General features: G+C 43.1%; 1 protein-coding gene across 16 annotated transcripts in view; it reads right to left on the bottom strand.

Moving 5' to 3' along the window:
* Nucleotides 1-20,619, bottom strand: part of HYDIN (HYDIN axonemal central pair apparatus protein) — a 430,150-nt gene that overhangs the window by 129,821 nt on the left and 279,710 nt on the right. For all 16 annotated transcript variants that reach the window (XR_006702763.1, XR_006702764.1, XR_006702765.1 and 13 more), the window contains 6 exons: nt 9,012-9,149; nt 8,224-8,305; nt 4,776-4,895; nt 4,299-4,508; nt 1,959-2,096; nt 431-608 (listed from right to left, as the gene is read on the bottom strand). Coding sequence is in view for 13 of the 16 variants with exons in the window: in XM_045443449.1 (XP_045299405.1) it covers nt 431-608; nt 1,959-2,096; nt 4,299-4,508; nt 4,776-4,895; nt 8,224-8,305; nt 9,012-9,149 (866 nt within the window). In the remaining 3 variants the exon portion in view is untranslated. The remainder of the gene's footprint in view (nt 1-430; nt 609-1,958; nt 2,097-4,298; nt 4,509-4,775; nt 4,896-8,223; nt 8,306-9,011; nt 9,150-20,619) is intronic.

Raw genomic sequence — 20,619 nt, 5'->3', positions numbered from 1 at the left:
TGCAAATGCTACTCCTTGGAGTAAGATCAGCCTTTGCCTCTCAGCGGTCATCTGTGAGTGTGCCACGGGTAGGGACAATTCAGGGAGAGATTACAGCTGGAAGAAATGTGTGCTGGAAGAAAAGGCTTCTGGAAGTGCAACTTTCTGATCTCTCTATATGTAATTCAGTGATGGCAAAATTGGCCAGGGGTCTTAATTTGGGACTTCTATGGACCACATCCTGTCTCATTAAATACAGGTCACCAAATCAATTTCAACTCGAATTTTTTTTTTTTTTTTTTTTTTTTTTTTTTTTTACGAAATGAGGAATGACACAGGAACTTAGTGAGTACCAAACAAATCATGTGAGTACCAATCAGCCTTCAAATAAGCAAAGCTAAAATGTACCTTTTGTTCCCCAGTGGAAAAATACTATAGTAGGTAGTAATACCTTGAAGTTTCCTGGGGAGATCGAGGCTGATTCGGGGAAAGATTCCCTCACCACGCAGAGTGATGTTTTCTGGGTCCAGGTGGGCAATCTGTATCTGGAAACTCCTTTGAAAGATCTCAGGTACTCCAGGTAAGTAGTAAACCTTCAATACCTGCTCTTTATGTGCGCTGATAAAACCCTACATAGCAGAAAGACCAGAATGTTAATATTTACAATGGACTCCTGCTTCTGGAGATTTAATGAACTAGATAGTTCCACTGGCCTCTTATGCTGATTATTTTCTATTCACACCCCTCACCCAAGATTCATCTTATGAAGCTATGAGAAAATGACAAGTAACCAATAAAAAATAGGTAGGGTATGTGAACAGGTATTTCATAAAAAGAGGACATATGAATGGCAAATAAATGCAGTAAAAGGTGCTAATCCTCATAAGTGACCAGGGAAATGAAACTAGGATTATAATAAAAATTTTTTTAAAACACATATTGACAAAATTTACTAAATTTCTGTGAGAGTATGTTTACATCTGTTGGGAATACCAATGGGGAAAAACACACTGTGAAAAACGTTTTAGCGCTGTCTTATCAAATTGAACATCTGCATAGTCCATGACCCAGAAATTTCACTCCTAGGAAAATTCCCTAAGAAAAATGCTTCCATTTGTACATCAGGAGGCAGGTACAAGAATATTTGTAGCAGGATTGTTTCTAACAGCAAATTTTAACGAGAAAAAATCCCAAATGCTTTGACAGGAAAAAGAAAAATTGCTTTCAATATAGTTATAGAAGGGATATTATTTGATAATGAAAATAAATGAACTATAGCTACATGTGACAATGTGCACCATTCTTAGAAACACGATACTGGATGAAAAAAGCAAAATGCACAAGATTACATTACTGATGCCATTTTCATAAAACTCAAGATAAAATAAAATCCCATAAAACAAACTTTCCAAGTTTTGGGATCAAGTATATTTGTTTTGTTTACTATGCTATGCTATCTTCAGTGCTAGAAAAATGCCTGGTCATAGTAGGTGCTTAAAAGTTTTCGTAAATTAATAAACTAAAAGCACTTTGTTTAAGGATACATACATGTGTAATAAAACTGTATTTTAAAAAGGGATCAATAAAAGCAAGTGGAGAAGAGGCCCTTGGCTTCAAGGACTTAGAAGGGAAGTGTGATGACAGAAGTGGAAATAAACCATTCTTATAATTGTGAAAAAAAATCCATGGGGCTATATTGTCTTGTTCACACTGGAGCCCCTGGTACCTGTATGGTGCCTGGCTAATGCAGGATTCAATTAATACTTGATTAATAAATGAGTAAAGTGCTTGGATTTATTATTATTATTATTATTATTATTATTATTATTATTATTAGGTTTATGATAACTATTTTTAGTTAAAAAAATCACACCCATAATCCTGACAATGAATGTTTAGTGTAATATCATGTGCCATAGGGCTACAAGCTTCCAGGTTTGAACTTGGGTCCCTCCTACCACTGTCACATGGCCACTTACTGAGATGGGCACGATTAGGGGCACTCCAGGCAGAAGGTTGTCTGGCGAAGACAGGGGGTCAGTCAGAACCTTGAACTCAAAGCCAACCTTCCCAGTGTTCTTCAGCGTGATTTCATTCTCTGTGACGTGGTCAAACAGCTTGAGAGGAGAAGAAGAGTGACAGCTATCAGCTACCCTTCGGGATGCTGCTATCATCCTGGGAAAGGCGGGAGGACAAATACACTTCACACACACAGATTTCATCTTTCCTGGTGTAGACACTGGCCAATCCAATCCACATTTCAGTAGCATCAAAATGTGCCCTCTGGAGCTGGAGGAGCACTGGACGCCAGAAACCTGGCTCTTTGTTAGCTCTTCTAGCAACGAGTTTAAGTTAGTAGAGCTGTGTGTGGGGTGTTCTAACTCTCTGCACCTCAGTTTCTTCACCACAAAGAACTCATGACAGAGGATCTCAAAATTAAGCTTTCCTATGCCAATGTTTATTTGTTTATTTTTTGGATAAGATTTGAGTCTAGAATTAAAATTTTTGCATTCATATGGAGAGACATGGGAGTAGTAGGCAAGACATGTTCTTTTTCCTGAGATTTTACTGACACAATTCAGCAGCTGAACAGCAGGCCCAATAACCACAAAATAAGGCCACTTCAGGGGTTCTTAGGATAAGATAGGGCAAGGACTGGCTGCTTCAAAGAATACACTCTGAGCTGACCCAAAACAGAAGACCCTGGAGATAAGGAATGAAAGGGAATTGTATTTGGTCAACTCAGTGGACAAAGTCTCAAAAGGTGTTGGGTGAATTTGCTTTTAGGCACAATTTTTAACCTATAAACACACATGCACACCCACAATTCGATAATTATCCATGCAGTAGCTATACAATGGGAGTCTGACTTCCATTAAAATTTGGTAGAGATACAGTTCCGAGTACATAACACAAAATCTAATTGGGAAAAGAAGATGTACAGACATAGAATCAATAATTATTCCAAATCAAAAATTAGAATGTGCATTATATTATGGCAAAGAATATATTTAAATGCCAAGAGAATGCAAGGTAAGAAAAAGATAACTAAAGGATAGAGCTGAACTGAATCTTACAGTATGTGTAGATTTGGGGTTGGCAGAGTGGAGGATGAGAGGGATTATATAAAAGGAAGTATTGAGGCAAGAAGGACTGGGATGTATTAGGGTCAGTGGGTAAACCAGTTTGGCCACAAAGGGATGAATGGCCTACAGTGAGAAACTAAGAGAAACCAAATTTAATGTGTAAGAGACATCAGTTAATAGAGGGGCTTAGGATCCCCTCACCCAGGTGGAGGAGCTTGGTTCTGATCCAATGGATGACAGAGAAAGGGACTCACGATTGGAGGCCTTCTCTGACCCATGCACAGTATTGACCCGGCACTTTAATAACCACAAGCACCTGGTGAGCTAGGTACTGCTACCCCATTCCTAGCTGATAGATGAGGGGTACTGAGGCTTGGAGATGTCAGGTGATATGCTACATAGTCAGTAGGAAGTAAAACTGGGATACCATCCCAGTTTTTCTGACAGCAAAACCATGCTCTTTTCTCAATACTAAGTTGCTTCCTAAATGCTGCTGGGGCTAATTGTTGAGGGTTGACAGGATGAAAATGCAATTTGGGGAAAATCTATGCGGCAATGCTGTTTAGATGGGTTAGTGGCCAAAGCCCCGAATGCGGTGTAACCCCTTGCTTCCGTGGAGTCCTTGGCATCACCTGGGAGCTTGGGAGAAACGCAGATTCTGAGGCTCCACCCAGGACCTACTGAATCAGAATCTGCACTGGAACAAGATTCTCAGGTGATTTGTATGCACATTATGGTTTGAGAAGAATTGCTGTAATATCTTAGTAATGGCTTGATGAACCCCTGTGGTGTGACAACTGCAGTGGCCATGGGAAGGGAAAACCAACACAGAGGGATCCTGCTTGATGAATTAGCTAACCTGGATGCTTGCAGGATATGGGGAGGCAAAAAGGAAGCGTGTAGTGGAAAATGCTTGGAGACTGTAAACTCAAGGGACAGAGAAGGTGGTAGCGCTATTGAAGAAACGGAGAGGTTGGTATGGGCTTCTGGATTGAGATGGAAGATGCAAGTTTTAGTGTCTAACATGCTGAATTTCAGGAGACAGAAAAGCAAGTGAAAAAGTCTGGCAAACAGTTGGCAGTGGGATGATTAGGGTTAGGGAAGTGGATCAGGAATCAAGGTTAGGGGTAGTGCTGAGACGGTGATGATCCGGGGCTCTAGGACAGGTTAGAGCACAGGAGTATGTGCCATGTTTAAGGCAAAACCAGGAAATCTCCCTGTGGTCGGCAATACCTGTAATCCATAGTTAATATCCTTGGTGTCAAAGGAGTAGTTGACCAGGGATGCCTCTCCCCTCAGCATGATCTCATAGGTGGGCCCTCCTTCTACTTCACACAGGGCTTTAGCCTGTGCAATGATGTCACAGTGTCCGTAGAAGGTGAACGATATCTGGTGGCTACTATGCGGCTTCAGCACTCCATATAGGGGCAGGATATCAAACACCTGCAGAGAAAGTCATTCTGTAGGAGAGCATCAATCAGGATGAAGGGCCTGCAGAGGGTAGGTTAAACTTCAGTCAACTTACAGATTAATTCCTGACTTTAACTTGTTTGACTCCATGAAAGGTGCCTAGCCCAGAACCCTGGACATACCTGATGGTAATGCGGGGGGAAAACTGGCCCGGCAGGATTTAGATTTCTAACTTGGGGCAGGTGCTCAGTGAGAAGAGTTAGTATCATCTGACTTTAGGGCCCATGAGGTGTTACTTACTTCTTCTACCCCAATGGGAAGCATTTCTTCCCGTTCAAAGCTCCATGGGGGTTCCTGAAACTCCACCTGGCTCTGGTTTGGGTTTATTCTTTCAGTTTCAGCAGAGTTAAAACTTAATCCCTAGAAATCAGAGGCATGAGGAAACGCTAGTAAGCATTCACAACGGTTCATCAATGTGCTCCTCCCACCAGTGACAGAAAATTGATGTATGTTGTCTATACCTTAAAAAATAGTACATTTTTTTTCTTATGGAGAGAACTGGACAAATGCCCAAAATATATGCACAAGGATGTTTCCTGTAGCATTACTTACAGTAGCAAAACTTTGGAAGCAAACTAAATGTCTATCAATAGGGGATTATTTTATTTTACTTTATCTTTTTGTTAAAGTTTTATTTTTTATATTTTAAAGGTTATTTATTTTTAATATGAAATTTGTTGTCAAATTGGTTTCCATACAACACCCAGTGCTCATCCCAACAGGTGCCCTCCTCAATACCCATCACCCACTTTCCCCTCCCTCCCACTCCCCCCATCAACCCTCAGTTTGTTCTCAGTTTTTAAGAGTCTCTTATGTTTTGGCTCCCTCCCTAACCTTTTTTTTTCTTCCTCTCCCCCATGGTCTTCTGTTAAATTTCTCAGGATCCACATGTTTTCACTCTTATGTGGATCCTGAGAAACTTAACAATAGGGGATTATTTTAAATGGAGTATGTGTGGGGAGCGCCTGGGTGGCTTAGTTGATTAAACGTCTGACTCTTGGTTCCGGCTCAGGTCATAGTCTCGTGGTTTTGTGAGTTCAAACCCTGCGTTGGGCTCCATGCTGGTGGTGCGGAGCCCGCTTGGGATTTTCTCTCTCTCCCTCTCTCTCTCTGCCCCTCCCCCACGCACTCTGTCTCTGTCTCTATCAAAATAAATACATAAACTTAAATAAATAAATAAATGGAGTGTGTGTGGGTCCTCTGTCCATGGAGGATGATGCAGTATATGTATATTTAGGGATCAGGAATCATATGCGCCACATATTACTGAGTGAAAAAGCAGTTCCATTTATGTAAAATGACATATGCTCATGTATCACACCTGAAGGTACAAGCGTGTGTAAATTCATTCAGAGATTTGTGTATGCAAATAGAGTTACTGGGAGGTTGTTTGCTAAAATTTCAGTGGCTCTTTTTCTTATTTTTTTAAATTAAAAAAAATTTTTTTAATGTTTATTAATTTTTGAGAGAGAGAGAGAGAGAGCAAGCAAACACAAGTGGGGGAGGATCAGAGAGAGAGGAAGACACAGAATCCAAAGCAGGTTCCAGCCTCTGAGCTGTCAGTACAGAGCCCAACACAGGGCTCAAACTCATGAACTGTGAGATCATGACCTGAGCTGAAGTCAGACACTTTACCAACTGAGACACCCAGGCATCCCTCAGTGGCTCTTTTTCATAAATGGTGGCATTGTAAGGATTTTTGCTTTCAGTTTTCTGTATTCTTGACTCTTCTATGACAAACCTCTTTGAAAACAGAAAAAGAAAATTAACATTTAAAGGTATTTTATATACATACATATATTCTAAAAAAATTGGAAAATATAGAAAACTTCAAAGAGAGAAATACAAATAAATTACTTATACTATACACACACACACATATGTATGTGTGTGTACAATGTGTTTATATAAGGGTATGTACTTGTATTCTGATCTGTCAGTTTATAGGAGTGCTGCATTTCCATAAATATTCTTCACAAGCATTATCTAAAATACTTTTAAAAAATAGAACATGTAGCCGACAGATACACAAAAAGATGCTCAACATCAATTATGCAGATCAAAACCACAATGAGGTATCCCCTCACACCTATCAGAATGGCTAAAATAAAAAACATAATCAGCCACAAGTGTTGGCGAGGATGTGGAGAAAAAGGAACCTTCATACACTGTTGTTGGGAATGCAAAATTGTGCAGACACTGTGGAAAATAGTGTGGAGGTTCCTCAAAAAATTAAAAATAGAATTACCATATAATCTGGTGATTTCACTACTGGGTATTTACCCAAAGAATATGAAAACACTAATTTGAAAGGATATACGCACCTCATATTTTTATTGCAGCATTATTTACAATAGCCAAATTATGGAAGCAGCCCAAGTGTCCACTGATAGATGAATGGGTAAAGAAGAGGTAGTATATACATACAATAAAATATTCAGCCATAAAAAAGAATGAAATCTTGCCATTTGCAACAACATGAATGGACCTAGAGAGTATAATGCTAAGTGAGATAAGTCAGTCAGAGGATGACAAATACCATATGATCTCACTCATACGTGGAATTTAAGAAACAAAGCAAATGAACAAATTAAAAGAAGAGACAAACCAAAACCAGACTCTTAAGTACAGAGGACAAACATGGTTACCGGAGGAGAGGTGGGTGGGGATATGGGTGAAACAGGGCGTAGGGATTAAGAGTGCACTTACTGTGATGAGCCCTAAGTAATATTCAGACTTGTTGAACCACTATATTGTAGAGCCAAAACTAATATAATACTGTATATTAGCTATACTGGATTAAAATAAAATTAAAAATATAGAACATTTTTTTACTTAATATACCAGAGATTGCTTTAAGTCAGTGTTAGAGAACTTCCTCATTTTTTAAGAAAAGATTTTATAGTATTGCCTTGTGCAAACACAAGTCAGTCTCCTATTGGTGGAGTCAAGTTGTTTCCAATTTTTCTTGCTTTTACCAACAAAGCTTCAGTGTCCAAGGAGAGTTCCATGTCTATGCACATGTAAAGGCAGATCTGGAGAATAGTATCCTAGCAGTGGAAATGTGCATTAAATTCTGATATACTCCCCAAATTATATGCCACAGAAGCGATGTCAATTCATAACCCTACCTACAAAATATAAAAATGCTTGCTTACCCCCTGCTCTGCCACTACTGAGTCAAACTGTATTTTAAAAGACTGTATATGGTCATGGATATACAGTAATTTATTTTTCCAATTTTTATTCTACTTCTAAAGTGTTGTGACAAACATCTTTGTACATAAATTTTTTTATCTCCAATGATTTCCTTAGGCCAACCTTCTAGAAGGAGAATTTAAGGGTATGCATTTTTTAAACTCCCTTGATTTCCCCTTTGTTTTTACTATGGAATTATGGAGAGAAATCTTTCTCCTTTTGTAGCCTCTATCTGGGGGCTGGGAAGAATGCCAAGGTTTAGAGGTAACTGGCTTCTTCATTATAGAGAAAAATATATGTGCTGAGATGTCTGGCTCTCACGGGGGTGTTAGCTCTATGGGTGTTTGGTTGGGAAGTGATGTGGATAAAGTTCCACAGCCTCATCCCACCCAATCCCCAGCCTTGCACTTGTCACTTCTCCTGGCTCTGTTTTTGTTTTACAGGAAGGACCCTCGGCTTGCTAACCCATCCCATGGAGAGAAAACCGTACATCAGAGACGATCATGATGGGTGCTTGTGCTTTTTTGTATTGTCCTTCTTCAGGCCTGACATCTTCATCCATGAGGATAGTCCTGGGGAGTTGAACAAAATGTGGAGAATCACTCCTTTGGCAACCATCCCGACACAGCCTTCAGCTACAGCATCACTCCATCTTCCTCTCTCCCTCTACTGTACCCCAAAGGATAAGTGGGGTTCTCACTCAAAGCATGCTTTTTTCACGAGGTCAGCTGGTCAGTGCTCTGTTACTCCCTGTCCCCAAACATGGAGTATAGGGCATCAGGCTAGTCAATTTTCCACAGACTCCAACCCTTCTTTCCTGGCCTACCAAGCCCATGTCCAAATTACAAAAAGTTCTGGGAAGCTCTAGCAATGCTTCAGACAATTTTCTGTGTCTCCAGTGCTCAATGTTAAGGTTTATTATTTACTGGAGCACTTTATCGTGAGGATACACTGTTTGGCCAACTGCCATATCCTTTTCTGCTTGCTACCCTTGACCTGACCCTGGCTGCCGACTCTGGACAGATGGAGAAGGTTATGTGATAGGAAGGGCTTAGTCCTCCAGGAATCAGGAGGCTATGACCTCCTGAAAGTAGAGATGCTTTTCAACTCTATTCCACCTGCACAGTCCAGGGCCTCGCACACATAAGTCACTCACTAAACTGTTGACCAGTAAGCTGCTGGATGAATAAATAAGGGATGGGCTTGAGAATGTAAGTCAGGGTAGAGAAAAAAAATGTTATTTTAAAAAATCCATTCTAGTCTTGCATTTGCACTTACTTAACAAAACCATTTAGCTCCATCTCAGGGGACTCTGTTACTGGCATTGCTGGAGAGCTGGCAGAAGCTGAGGTCACTGGGATGGATTCCACCTGGGACAGGGGGGCACTGGTGGGCTTCCTTGGCTGTGGCACAAACCTACAAAAGCAGGGTGGACGGAGGCACACATCAGCTTTTGCAAATCGGTGCTCAGTGGGCTCTCAGTTTCTATAGCTAAGCTCCAGATAAATCCTAGACAGGCGGGCCTAGAAGGACCTGCCTTACACCACCCCTTAGACTTACCTTGTTCAAATCTTAGGTTTCACTTTCTCCTAAAAAGTTTCTTCACCATCGTCTCCCAGTCTGGGTCCAGTGACTCTCCTCTGAGTGCCTACAGCCCCTGGGCTTCCACTTCACACTTATTTTTCCTGTCCCTGCTAGCCCATGAGCTCCCTGAGGACCTGTACCTAATATGGCATCTAATACAGTGCCTGGCCTGCAGAAGGTACTCAGGCATGGTTATGAATGCGTGAATGAATGACCAGGGATCCTGGGTCCAGGTAACCAAACAGAAAGCAGAGCCAGGACTAGGGTACCAGACAAATATTCCTTTGCCTTATGTTACCATGGATTAGATATGTCTACGGTTTCTTACAAATGGAATCATAAATATGTACTCTTGAGTCTAACTTCTTTTGCTCAGCATAATGTTTTTAGATTCATTTATGTTATTTCAAGGAGCACTAAGTAGTCTGATCTTTTCTTTTTTTAATAACTGAGCAGTATTCCATAGTATGGATGACTAATGTGTTTATCCATCTTGTTGGTGGGCAATGCGGCTGTTTCCAGGTTTTAATATTATGAATACGGTTGCTAAGAATATTTGTGTACAAGTTTTTACATAGATGTATGTTTTCATTCCTCCTGAGCCAATTCCTGGGAAAAGAACCGCTTGGTTATATGGTACATGTGTGTCTAAAATTATAGGATACTGCCACACAGTCTTCCAAAGTGGTTTTACTCCATTTAACACTATCTTCACAGTGAAGGTGAGAGCTCAAGAAGGCCCACAACCTCATGCACACTCGGTATTCAGTCTTTTAAATTTTAAGTTTGAACCATTCAAGCATGACGTTCACTAATAGGCTTATTTTAAGGGAAAATCATGTATCATTGCTATAAATTAAAACCCAGTTTTATCCACCATGTTCAGAAAAATCAACATTATTATTTTCTCACCTGGTGAGGGCTCTGAGCTGAGCCCTGACTGCTCTTTTTAAGAAGAGAGAGCAGTTCAATTTCCCCTTGGGAAAACACTGGGCTGACACCTCACTATAGAACTGTGAGCACTTGGAGGGCGGGACCAAGAGGTTCCTTCTTCATAGCCCTCGTTGCTGAGGGTCTTCTATATAGAGCATGAGCTCAATATGTGTCTGACTGAATGGACAGATGGATAGATGGACGTACGCATGGATGGTTGCGTGAGAACAGGTAAACAGCACACAGGTAACTGGACTATTTTGTGTGTTTTGTGCTACTCTCAGCCTATCAATAACCAGTGTTGTGGTGGGACCAGCCCTTGTAGTTCTTATTATGATTGGAAGATGCCCCTCAGCAGCAACCATCAGGAAACTTTGAGAAAATAAAAGGTTATTAGTTACAGGAACTGAAAACTACACAGCACACCTGGGGCCACACAGGGACATCGTGGATAGAAAGACAGTGTGGGCCTAGGTTTTGCTTTTATTGGGGTGGAGGGTGGAGAGCTAGGATTTCTTAGGCTCACTCTGTACTGGTGAACTTAAAACATAAGAGTAGGAATTTAAAGTGCAGGGAAGAAAAGAGACAAGTGGCCCAAATGGTCAGTTATTGAAATCAACCAAGATTTCTACATCGAAGGAATCTCAGTGCCCCAGGTGGTACGGCTCCTTATCTAGTTGTATGGCTGGCAAAGTGCCTCTTTGACACGGATGCCTCAGCAAGCAAAACTTAAGTCAGGCACTTGCATTACAAAAAAAAGAAAAGAAAAAACAACCACGGGGCAGTCAGAGTTTACACCGCACCTCCACCTCCACCCCCCGCGGATCCCATTCCCTAAGATCTTGGGAGAAGAGTGCAAAAGCTCTTTTCACTTTCTTTTTTTTTTTTTTTTTTAATATGAAATTTATTGTCAAATTGGTTTCCATACAACACCCAGTGCTCATCCCAACAGGTGCCCTCCTCAATGCCCATCACCCACCCTCCCCTCCCTCCCACCCCCCATCAACCCTCAATTTGTTCTCAGTTTTTAAGAGTCAGTTTCTTGCATCAGCCTCCATTTGGCTTATTCCAGGACAGATGTCTCCGGATGACATTACCTTAGATTGAAACCACATCATTCTGGGCTGAGGACCCATGTTGGGCTGGGTGCTGGGAAGCACATTAAAATAAAGGTTCCTGAACCCCATTCTTGGGTAAATTCTGATTTGGCAGGACTCAGAGAGGGCCCAGGAATTAGGTTTTTCACAGCCTTACCAGGTGATTCCAATATGCAGCCAGCTTTCAGACCCATGGTGGGTAGCAATGGCAACAATTTGGCTAAGGACTGGAGCTGATAATTAATATGAGGCTATCACTCAGCTGCACCAGCTAGAGACAGTGCGGATCAGCAGAGGATGATTCAAGGCACTCATTAAATCACCCCAGGTCAGCAGAGATGCCTGGGGAGACTCTGCCAGAGTTGCCCCACACAATAGCACTCTCTCATCCAACATTTGCACACCCCTGGGATGTTGTGCTGAACAGAAAAAAAAAAAGCATATGGGAATATCTGTAAAGGAAAAATTCAAAGTGGCAGTGTGTCTGTAGACCTGAGGAAAAACAACACCTCGGGTGATAATGATACCTGGACAAGTGGAAGTGAGAGTTCTCTGGAAACAAAGGATACTGGGAAGGCAGCCCCACTGCTAACAGACTCAGCCACAGGGGACAGTGAAACCTCTGTCATAATGAAAGTTTTAATTTATCATTAAAAAAAAAAAACCTGTTCCAAACAATTGAAATAGAATGTTGGCAGTTTTATTTTTCGATCAGATTTCATTTTAGCCTCAGGAACAGATGATGGCTTTCCCATTATGCTGACCCAAACAGGATTAGAATCAGTTATTTTTAAGAGAATATGTAGCAAATAAGGAAAAGCAATACTGCTCTGGTTCCAGAGCTACCCATATCAGAATTGCTGGAGGACCCAGGAGAGAAACCCTGCCTTTAGCTGTGACAGATCACATGAATGCCAGACACACCGTCCATCAGCCACACTGGTTTGGGCTCAGCAACTCCCCTCTTCATGTTTTATTTTCCACTCCTGGGTGAGTTAGGATCAATACACTTTTTTTTTTTTTTTTTTTTGCGTTGCAAATTTAAAAAGTCCACCAGGCTTATTTGCTGTTCTCCCTTCCCTGGAAGTAGGGCTGCATCATAATAACCCACCGCCGCCCCCCAACATGCTTGTGTTTCGGTTAAGATTTTGTGCTTGGTTCAGATGATATTTGGAGATGGAATGGTGTATGCTGGCCACCTGCTGCCGTGAGGTCTCTGGGGGGTGAGGACAGCCTCATAGTAGACATACAATGACTTCTAAATCAATGATTTGTTGGACCTGGAATCCGGGAGTGTCCATACAAAGGGTGAAAACCACCACTGGCTGGGGGAAAAAGGTGTGTTTTGTTTGGCTCTTACGCTGTTTTATATATTTAAATTATCGACCGTAGCAGTTGCTGTAGGCACACACTGTTTAGATCTCCTTCACCAGGATGACGCACCCCTCACTGGCTGCTGTGGGTGTTGGTTGCATCTTTCTCCAGCTGGCTCCTTGTCAGTTGCCTCCCCTGCCCTGAGCTCCCCAGGAGGTGGTGCCCTCCCTCCCATAGTGTGTGAACAGCAAGCCAGGATGGCTAGATGAGGGTGAGGACTCTGAGTGGGACAAACTCTCAGGCAATTAATACTCTAGAGCTCCCCATGGGCTCAGACAGATCTCCTCGTTTCCCCCCTTGTCCTATCTCATTTTTCTTACTCTCTTACAGTTTTCCCCCCACTGAGAACTCCATCAATAAATCACCTGCCCAAGAATCACCATCTCAGGCTCTGTTTCTAGGGAGACCACTGCAGCATTCTATGATTCCAAAGATAAGAAAGCCAAATCTTGCTTCAAGGGACTCAGAGGCCAGTGGATCAGAGTCAGAGACACAGGAGTGGGTATGATTCAGGATACAAATGCTCCAACAGCAAGACTTGCAGAGTGCACAATGGTTCGGTTCAAGGCCAAGGGGTCAGACAGCCTGGGTTTGAACTCTGGCTTCCCCATTCACACACTATGTGACCTGGGTATTGTGTTAGTGATAGAGCCCTCCTCATCTGATTGAGGCTTAATACATGGAACAGACCCAGCAGGGAGCCTAGGTCATGGTAAATGTCCAGTGCAGGTGAGCTGCTCTTGTGCTGGGGCTGGTGGCAAACACTTTCCTTCTTGGACTTCAGATGAATTCCCTCCCTGCCTCCCTCACTCCCTTCCTCTTACTCCACTCCTCACAAACCTGCTCCAGATTAGATCAGCCCCTGTTTTCTATTTCTAAATGGAGCAGATTATAATCACTGCTTTACCTCGACTTAAAAGTAGGCAAGCCCCTTTGGGCACAAAGTCCCAGGCACCTTTCCTTATCTATTACCTGGCTGTGTGGTCTTACACTTGCTGAACCTCCCACACTGGGAAGCAAATGACAGATGGGGGCTGGCTCAGTGCATTCCCTGCCAGATCATTCCAGTTCTGCCACAGGAGAAAGGGAAGCAAACCGCAGACACATACCCATTATGAAAGACAGCTTGGCTTAGCCCTTTGACTTTATTATGTCCCACAAGGATTCGAACCTGTCACCTGTGCTAAGGGAAAAGTTGGTGGAACATAACTGAGAAGCTGAAACTCAAGTGGCTCAGAACTCAGGGGGTGAAATCATATTTTTATCAAAAGAATTTGCAATTGGAGCTTCCAGAATAGTGGTTCCCCTGCAGCTGTCCATTGGAATCACCTATGGAACTCTAAGAACTGATGCCTGAGCCCCAACTGCAGAGATTCTGATTTACTTGGAATCAAGATATTTAAAAGCTTCCAACATGATTCTAATGTGCTTTCAAGGCTGAGAACCACTGATTAAAAAGGTGGTGGCAAGAAGGTAGGGAAAGTAGTGGTAAAACAAGAGCCCTGCTACGGTCCAAATGTTTGTGTCCCTTCAGATTTCATATGTTGGGATCCTAACCCATGAGGTGATGGTATTAGGAGGAGGGACCTTTGAGAGGCGATCAGGTCATGAGGGCTGAGCCCCCATGACTGGGATTAGTGACCTTCTAAAGGACAGCCCAGACAACTAGCTGGGTCTTTCCACCTGTGAGCACACGGCAAAACACACCATCTGTGAAACACGAAGCAGTTCTCACCAGACACCAAGTCTGTCTGTGCCATCATCTGGACTTCTCAGCCTCCGGAAGTGTGAGAGATGGATGTGTGCTGCTTGTAAGCCCGCCAATCTCTGCTATTTTGTTACAGCAGTCCAAACAGACTAAAACATGGCCTAATTAAGTAACTGCAGCCAACACTACTCAGCACTTCCGCTCTACCAGGTACCATATTAAACACTTAATAAGGACTGCCTAGCTAAATGTTCACGGCAGCTTAATGAGACAGGTGTTGTGATGGTCCTCAGTCTTCAGGTGACAAAACTGAAGCTCAGAAAGCAAGTAAGTGGCTGAGATCAGTTAGCCTGGATCCAGAGCTAACGCTATCTTAACAGCTTTGCTGGACACTCTACCTCATCAGTAGGGGCTTCTCCTTGGTTACTTCTGCCGTGCTGTCCCCATGGCAGTGACTCGCAGGCTTTTTCATTTTAAAAGTAACTGGAACCCACAACATACATTAAAGAACATACAATGTATGGTCTAGAACCTTCCTTTGGACGATGAGGGAATCCATCCCAATTGTAATCAAGGTAAGGAGAAGCAAGACACAGTTGACCTTGCCTTGAAGTGACTTCCCACAAAGAGTTTTGCTGCAAGGTGCGTAGTGGAGGAATGTGTCCAGAATCTCCTTGAAGCTCTTTTCTGTGAGAAATGGCCACTTCCATAAAAGCTCCAGAAGGTGTCCCCACTGCTACATACTCTTCGAAAGGCTGAACAGGTAGATAGGCTGTGAAATCTCCCTTATAATCAATCAGTTTCAAAGTCCTTTAGAAATACTTTCAAAACAGGATGGTTTTTTTCAAGTTAATTTCTTTTAGTGTCTGGTCTTCAGTAGATGTAGCTAGCTTTGGGGGATTTTAATTAATATGAAAACGCAGATAAATCAAATAGACTCTTTTTAAGAATCAGATCACTAAATGAACCAAGCAGACATAACCCTAACTCAGGTTAGGTTCAAATATGCACTGATGCTTTCCACTGATTTCTTTAGAAGCCAGCTTAGCTCACACCGAATATCAACGTGGCTGATGCCCTCCACTGGTATTGGAGGCACTGGGAAGATGCCTTAAAAAGAATGAATCTATAATAAGGTAGCCAGAGTTCTTCTGTAACAACATAAAAGCAGGATGAAAAGTTTCATAACACTCAAAATTGAAATGAAAAAACAGCTCAGTTCATTTCTCTATGGGATAACAGACACGGTATCTCTTGAAACTGTACTGACCCATTGTAAACAGAAGGAGACAATATGATCCTTAATGGTGATCACCTTTAAATTAAATATGAAAAGAGCAAAAGGCCCACCCTCTTCCAAGGTCTCCTTTGAAGGCTTGGCCTTGATCTCTTGCAGGTCCACTACAAAAGCAGGAACTTGTTTCTGGAAGCCTAGACTTGAGAGATGGCCATAGTCCTCCCATCATTCCCAGAAGCTAATCTGACCCCCTGGTCAGGCAAATTAGCTGGCCCATCACAGCAGGAGAGAAGATTCTAGATGGATGGGCTGTGGAAAGCCTGATGAGGGAGGCCCCGGAGGCTTCTAGAGGCATCAGCACGGAGTATAAGCAGGTCAGCTAGAGGCCGACCTCACAGTGTTCTCTTTCACAAAGGGCTTCAAATTTACTAAGAATGTGGTATTTATAATGGATGTGATGCGACATGCACTTTATTATTATAAAATTTGGAAATTTGGCCACATGTACATGTGCAAAGAAAAGCCACAAGGAGAAGACAGTCATCTCCAAGCCAAGAAGAAGGCCTAGAACAGATTCTTCCCTCATACTCCATAGAAGGAACTAACCCTTTCAACCCTTTGATCTCAGGATTCTAGCTTCCAGAACTTAAAAAAAAAAAATTTCTGTTGTTTAAGCCTCCCAGTCTGAGGTAAAGTAGCAAACTAGTACATTATAGGAAACTAACATGAACATTCAATGTTCCTTGGAACTTTACCTGTAGGAATTTCTGTTAGCTCATTCATACCTCGAAATTAAAACATATATATATATATATATATATATATATATATATATATATATATGTATACACACACACACACATACACACACACACACACACACACAGGCATTTTAGCTCATCCTATTCCTGGAAGTGGAACTGTTTCCCTGCCATTTAAAAACAAATTCCCGGGGCGCCTGGGTGGCTCAGTCGGTTAAGCGTCCGACTTCAGCTCAGGTCACGATCTCACGGTCCGTGAGTTCGAGCCCCGCGTCGGGCTCTGGGCTGATGGCCCAGAGCCTGGAGCCTGCTTCCGATTCTGTGTCTCTCTCTCTCTCTTCTCCTCCCCCGTTCATGCTCTGTCTCTCTCTGTCTCAAAAATAAACTTTAAAAAAAAATTTTTAAAAACAAATTCCCTTTTCTTGGTTTAGGTGGCCACTTTCTTCTTTCTCAGCCTTCCTTGCTGAGTCCTCTAATTTTGCCTACTCTTCAAAGTCCCCTTCTTGGTCCTCCTAGAATCACAGAATGCTGACATGAGAAAGCACATTATCCTGATATCCCCAGCACCTCATCTGCAAAGTGAAAAGAGTAGACTGAGGAAGACAAAACCGCATAGCCACCAAACTTCTTACATGTTGTCATTGGACCAAGAAGAACTCAGATTTCCATCTTCCTGTTTGCCATCCCCTAGTCCTGCCAGAAGTTCTTAAATGAACAGAGGCGGCTAAGGGCCAGCCGTAATGCATTGTAAGGAGCTAAGTTTCTATGACAGAGATTCACAAATCTGTTACTTAAAAAAAAATCCATCCCTCAGGTCCTGTTTACTGGAAACTATTTCTGTTGTTGACCTGGTGTCACGCAGCACCTGCTACTTACCAGGTTGTGCTGAAGGAGCCCAATTAATTTTCTACATTGATTCTTGCTTTATGGCCAGGGAGGGAGGGCGGGAAGGCAAATATTCACGGAGCTTTATTGTAATCTTGTCTGGACCCAGACCCTCTTTCTCCTTCTACCAGCAAATCTGGACTGTTTCTCTTCTCACCCACCAGCACTATCACTTATCTAGTTCCTCGAACTGAAAATTCAGGCACCGACCTTGATATACCCTTCTCTTCCCCCTCATATCCAGCCCCTCGGCAAGTCCCATTCGGTCCTCCTCTAAAATACCTCCCACCTGGCTACCGACCACAGCAGTTCTCAGGTTACCACAGTCCTTGGGACAGCACCCTTATACATTTAGCTGGTTTTCTGGATCTCACTCGTCAGTTTCTCCTTTCCATTCTTTCTCCAGAAGCAAACCCAACAGCTACTCCAACTTGACTGCTGTCAAGCTCTGTTGTTACTTCTTGCTCGGGCCAACCTGATTCTTAAAGGCCAAAATGGTATCCTTCAAACAGTTAAAAAGTCTAAGCAAAAGGCTTTAAAGCGAGGTTCTGCAATGATTCTCTGGTTGCAAACTGTGAAGTACGAGAAGGAAGAACCAGCTGAGTTTGGAGCCCTCGCTTCTGAAGCGCCGGGAGGTGGCCGGGCCCCACAAGATGCCTCTCCACTTCTCAGCACACGTGTTTTCCCACATATGTCCCTTCAGAGTCTTGGATGGTGAGTGGGGATGAGAGCATGCAAGAATGAATTGGACAAATACTAAACCACGACCACGACCACCTGCCATCACCAGTGGTTTATCAATTTGTAGGGACAGGGAAGCGTCTCATTTATCTCCGCAGTATCCACAGTACCTAGCACAATGTTTGGATGGAGTATTCACAAAAGGCTCATTTAAATGAAAGATGGATATACAGTAATAAAATATAGAGAAGAGGGCGCTTTCATATGTCAGCAGAAGGTAGTGGTTAAGGCAGGGGCTTTGCCATCAGCACACACGTGGCAGGTTGGGTCCGTTGCGTGGGCTCAGTTTCAAGGGGAGATGTTAATACTTAACAGGATTGTTGTAGGACATGAGCTAAGAGATATAATGGGGTTAGAATTGTGCCTGGCACGTGATAAGCACACAATTATGGTTATTTTTATGGTCAAAATTACAGAATCTTTCTCTCATGCTCCTAATATTATCTCTTTACTGGAGATATGGCCTTACACCATTGTCTACAGGAGGTAATTCCTACTTCAGACATATTTTGCTCTGGGAAGATGTTGAAAGCGGTTTTTCTCATAGTAAAGATGTGAATTTGTTCACCGTATTGGTGGTCTAATCCTAACGTTTCAAAGATGCGGACATTATATTTCATGTGAAAAATCAATGCTGCAGAACGAGAAAATGTGAAGGTGCCCATGAAGCTGGTGCCCTGCGCTCCATGGTGACAGGGTGGCGGTGCTGGGAATAGGTGCAAAGGTCTCATCATGAGTTGTTTTCCAATGTCTGAGGGTCCTATCAGCTTATCATGTCCCTGGGGCACTGGTAAGGTCCCTCAAACAGCTTTCCAAGCAGCTGGTGCCTATTTCATAATTAGATGCTCATGTCTTTGGCTTGGGATTTGTAATAGAAACACACTGTTCTTACCATTATGCTGGGCATCTTTGCTCTGTGCTACCGGGGATCCAAGCTCCCTTTCTCTGCTCAGGTGCCTTACATTTCCCTCTGGCAATTAGTCTATCTCTAACTTTCAGCCTAGACCAGGGGCAGCACTGGGTTCCCCAGGCCTTAGTGGAGGGACGGACACGGGAACCAACCAGAGCCAAACATTTGCCAGGGCTTATTCAGAGAAAAGCCTCTACCTTTTTCCTCCGGACTTGAACCTGGCATATGCAAGCTGGAGCTGCTGGAGCTTCTAAGTCATCTTGCAACAGTGTGTGCAGAACCTGCCCGAGAATGGAGCCGACACAGCAGAGGACAGAGCGAAGAGACAGTGGGGGAGATACGATGCACCGGTGACACTGCCTGACCTTGGGTCGAGCTGTGCCTAAAACCCACACCTAGACACTTTCTGTTGTTACATGAGCCAGTGCGCTCTATTTTTTTATATGTTAGTTTGAGTCATGTTTGCTATAAACTAGAACCAAAACTTCCTTATGGTATTATAAAGTCATCAGTATTGAAAATCCATTTTACCTTTTAAAAAAGCCAATCTGGCCTGGCAGAGAGTGAAGAGAGCATGAGAACTTGGTGCTGGCAGAGTCAGGGCATCTGGTAGGTTGACTGATGGGCATTCTCCACATGTCCCTGTTTGAAGCCCCACAGTCTGGGAACGTTTTCTTATACAGCAAAAGGGACTTTGCAGATGGGAGTGAGTTAAGGTCTTGCGATGGGGGAGATGGATCTGGGTGAGACCCATGATATGATCACAAGTGTCCTTACAAGAAGGCGGCAGAAAGTGATACTACTGCAGAGAATGGAGAGGGGGATGTGGCCATCTCAGTGGAGAGAGAGATGGGAGGACACTATACTGTGGGCTTTGAGGAAGGAGGAAGGGGCCAGGAGCCAAGGCATGCCAGGAATGCAGCTCCAGAATCTGAGAAAGGCAAGAATGGGGACTTTCCTATATTTTCCCTAGAGCCTCTGGAGGGAGTAGAGGGAGCGTGTGGCCCTGTCCACACTTGACTTAGGCCCAGTGAAATGGATTCAGACTCTGGACCTCCAGAACTGGAAGAGAATAAATTCTCGTTGTTTTAAGCCACCCAGTTAACGGTGATTTGTCACGTAATAAGAAACCTAATACGGGGGAGGGAGATGGCCCTCATTCCCACTGGATTTATTCTTTGGGTTGTGAAATTGTCATTTTAGCTCAGACACACACAGGAGAGAGTTAAGGAAGACAGGGACCTGGAGGGGCTTAGAGCCTGACTCGCCATTGTGCCCAAGGCCATTTGTGCCCACTGCTTCTGTTCCCACTCTGGGCCTTGTTCTCTGTCACCAGAGTTGCGTTTCCTCTAGTGCCAGCGTTCCATGCTTGCTTGGTTTTATCTCTTATCCAAACTCCTCTGGGAGGTGCAGAAAGAAAAAAATGTGTGAGTGCAGGAACTTAAAGCCTCCTGAGGCCTGCGGGGCCAGTGGGGAACAGAGAGGGAGATTTACAGAAGGGACCAATGCTTAGGCCAGCGAGAGGCACCTGCCACCCTCAGACTTTAAGCTTCAGACCAATTTCGGGAGAAAATGTCTCAGAGCCACCTCTGGGATGCTTCTTCTCCTACATGGCCTGGTATTAACATTTAATTAATGAACATTAACATTAGGCTT

This window comes from Leopardus geoffroyi, chromosome E2, assembly GCF_018350155.1.
Source record: "Leopardus geoffroyi isolate Oge1 chromosome E2, O.geoffroyi_Oge1_pat1.0, whole genome shotgun sequence".
Classification (NCBI taxonomy): Eukaryota; Metazoa; Chordata; class Mammalia; order Carnivora; family Felidae; genus Leopardus; species Leopardus geoffroyi.
The sequence above is the reverse complement of the archived record's forward strand: the minus strand, read 5'-3'. Positions and strand labels throughout refer to the sequence as shown.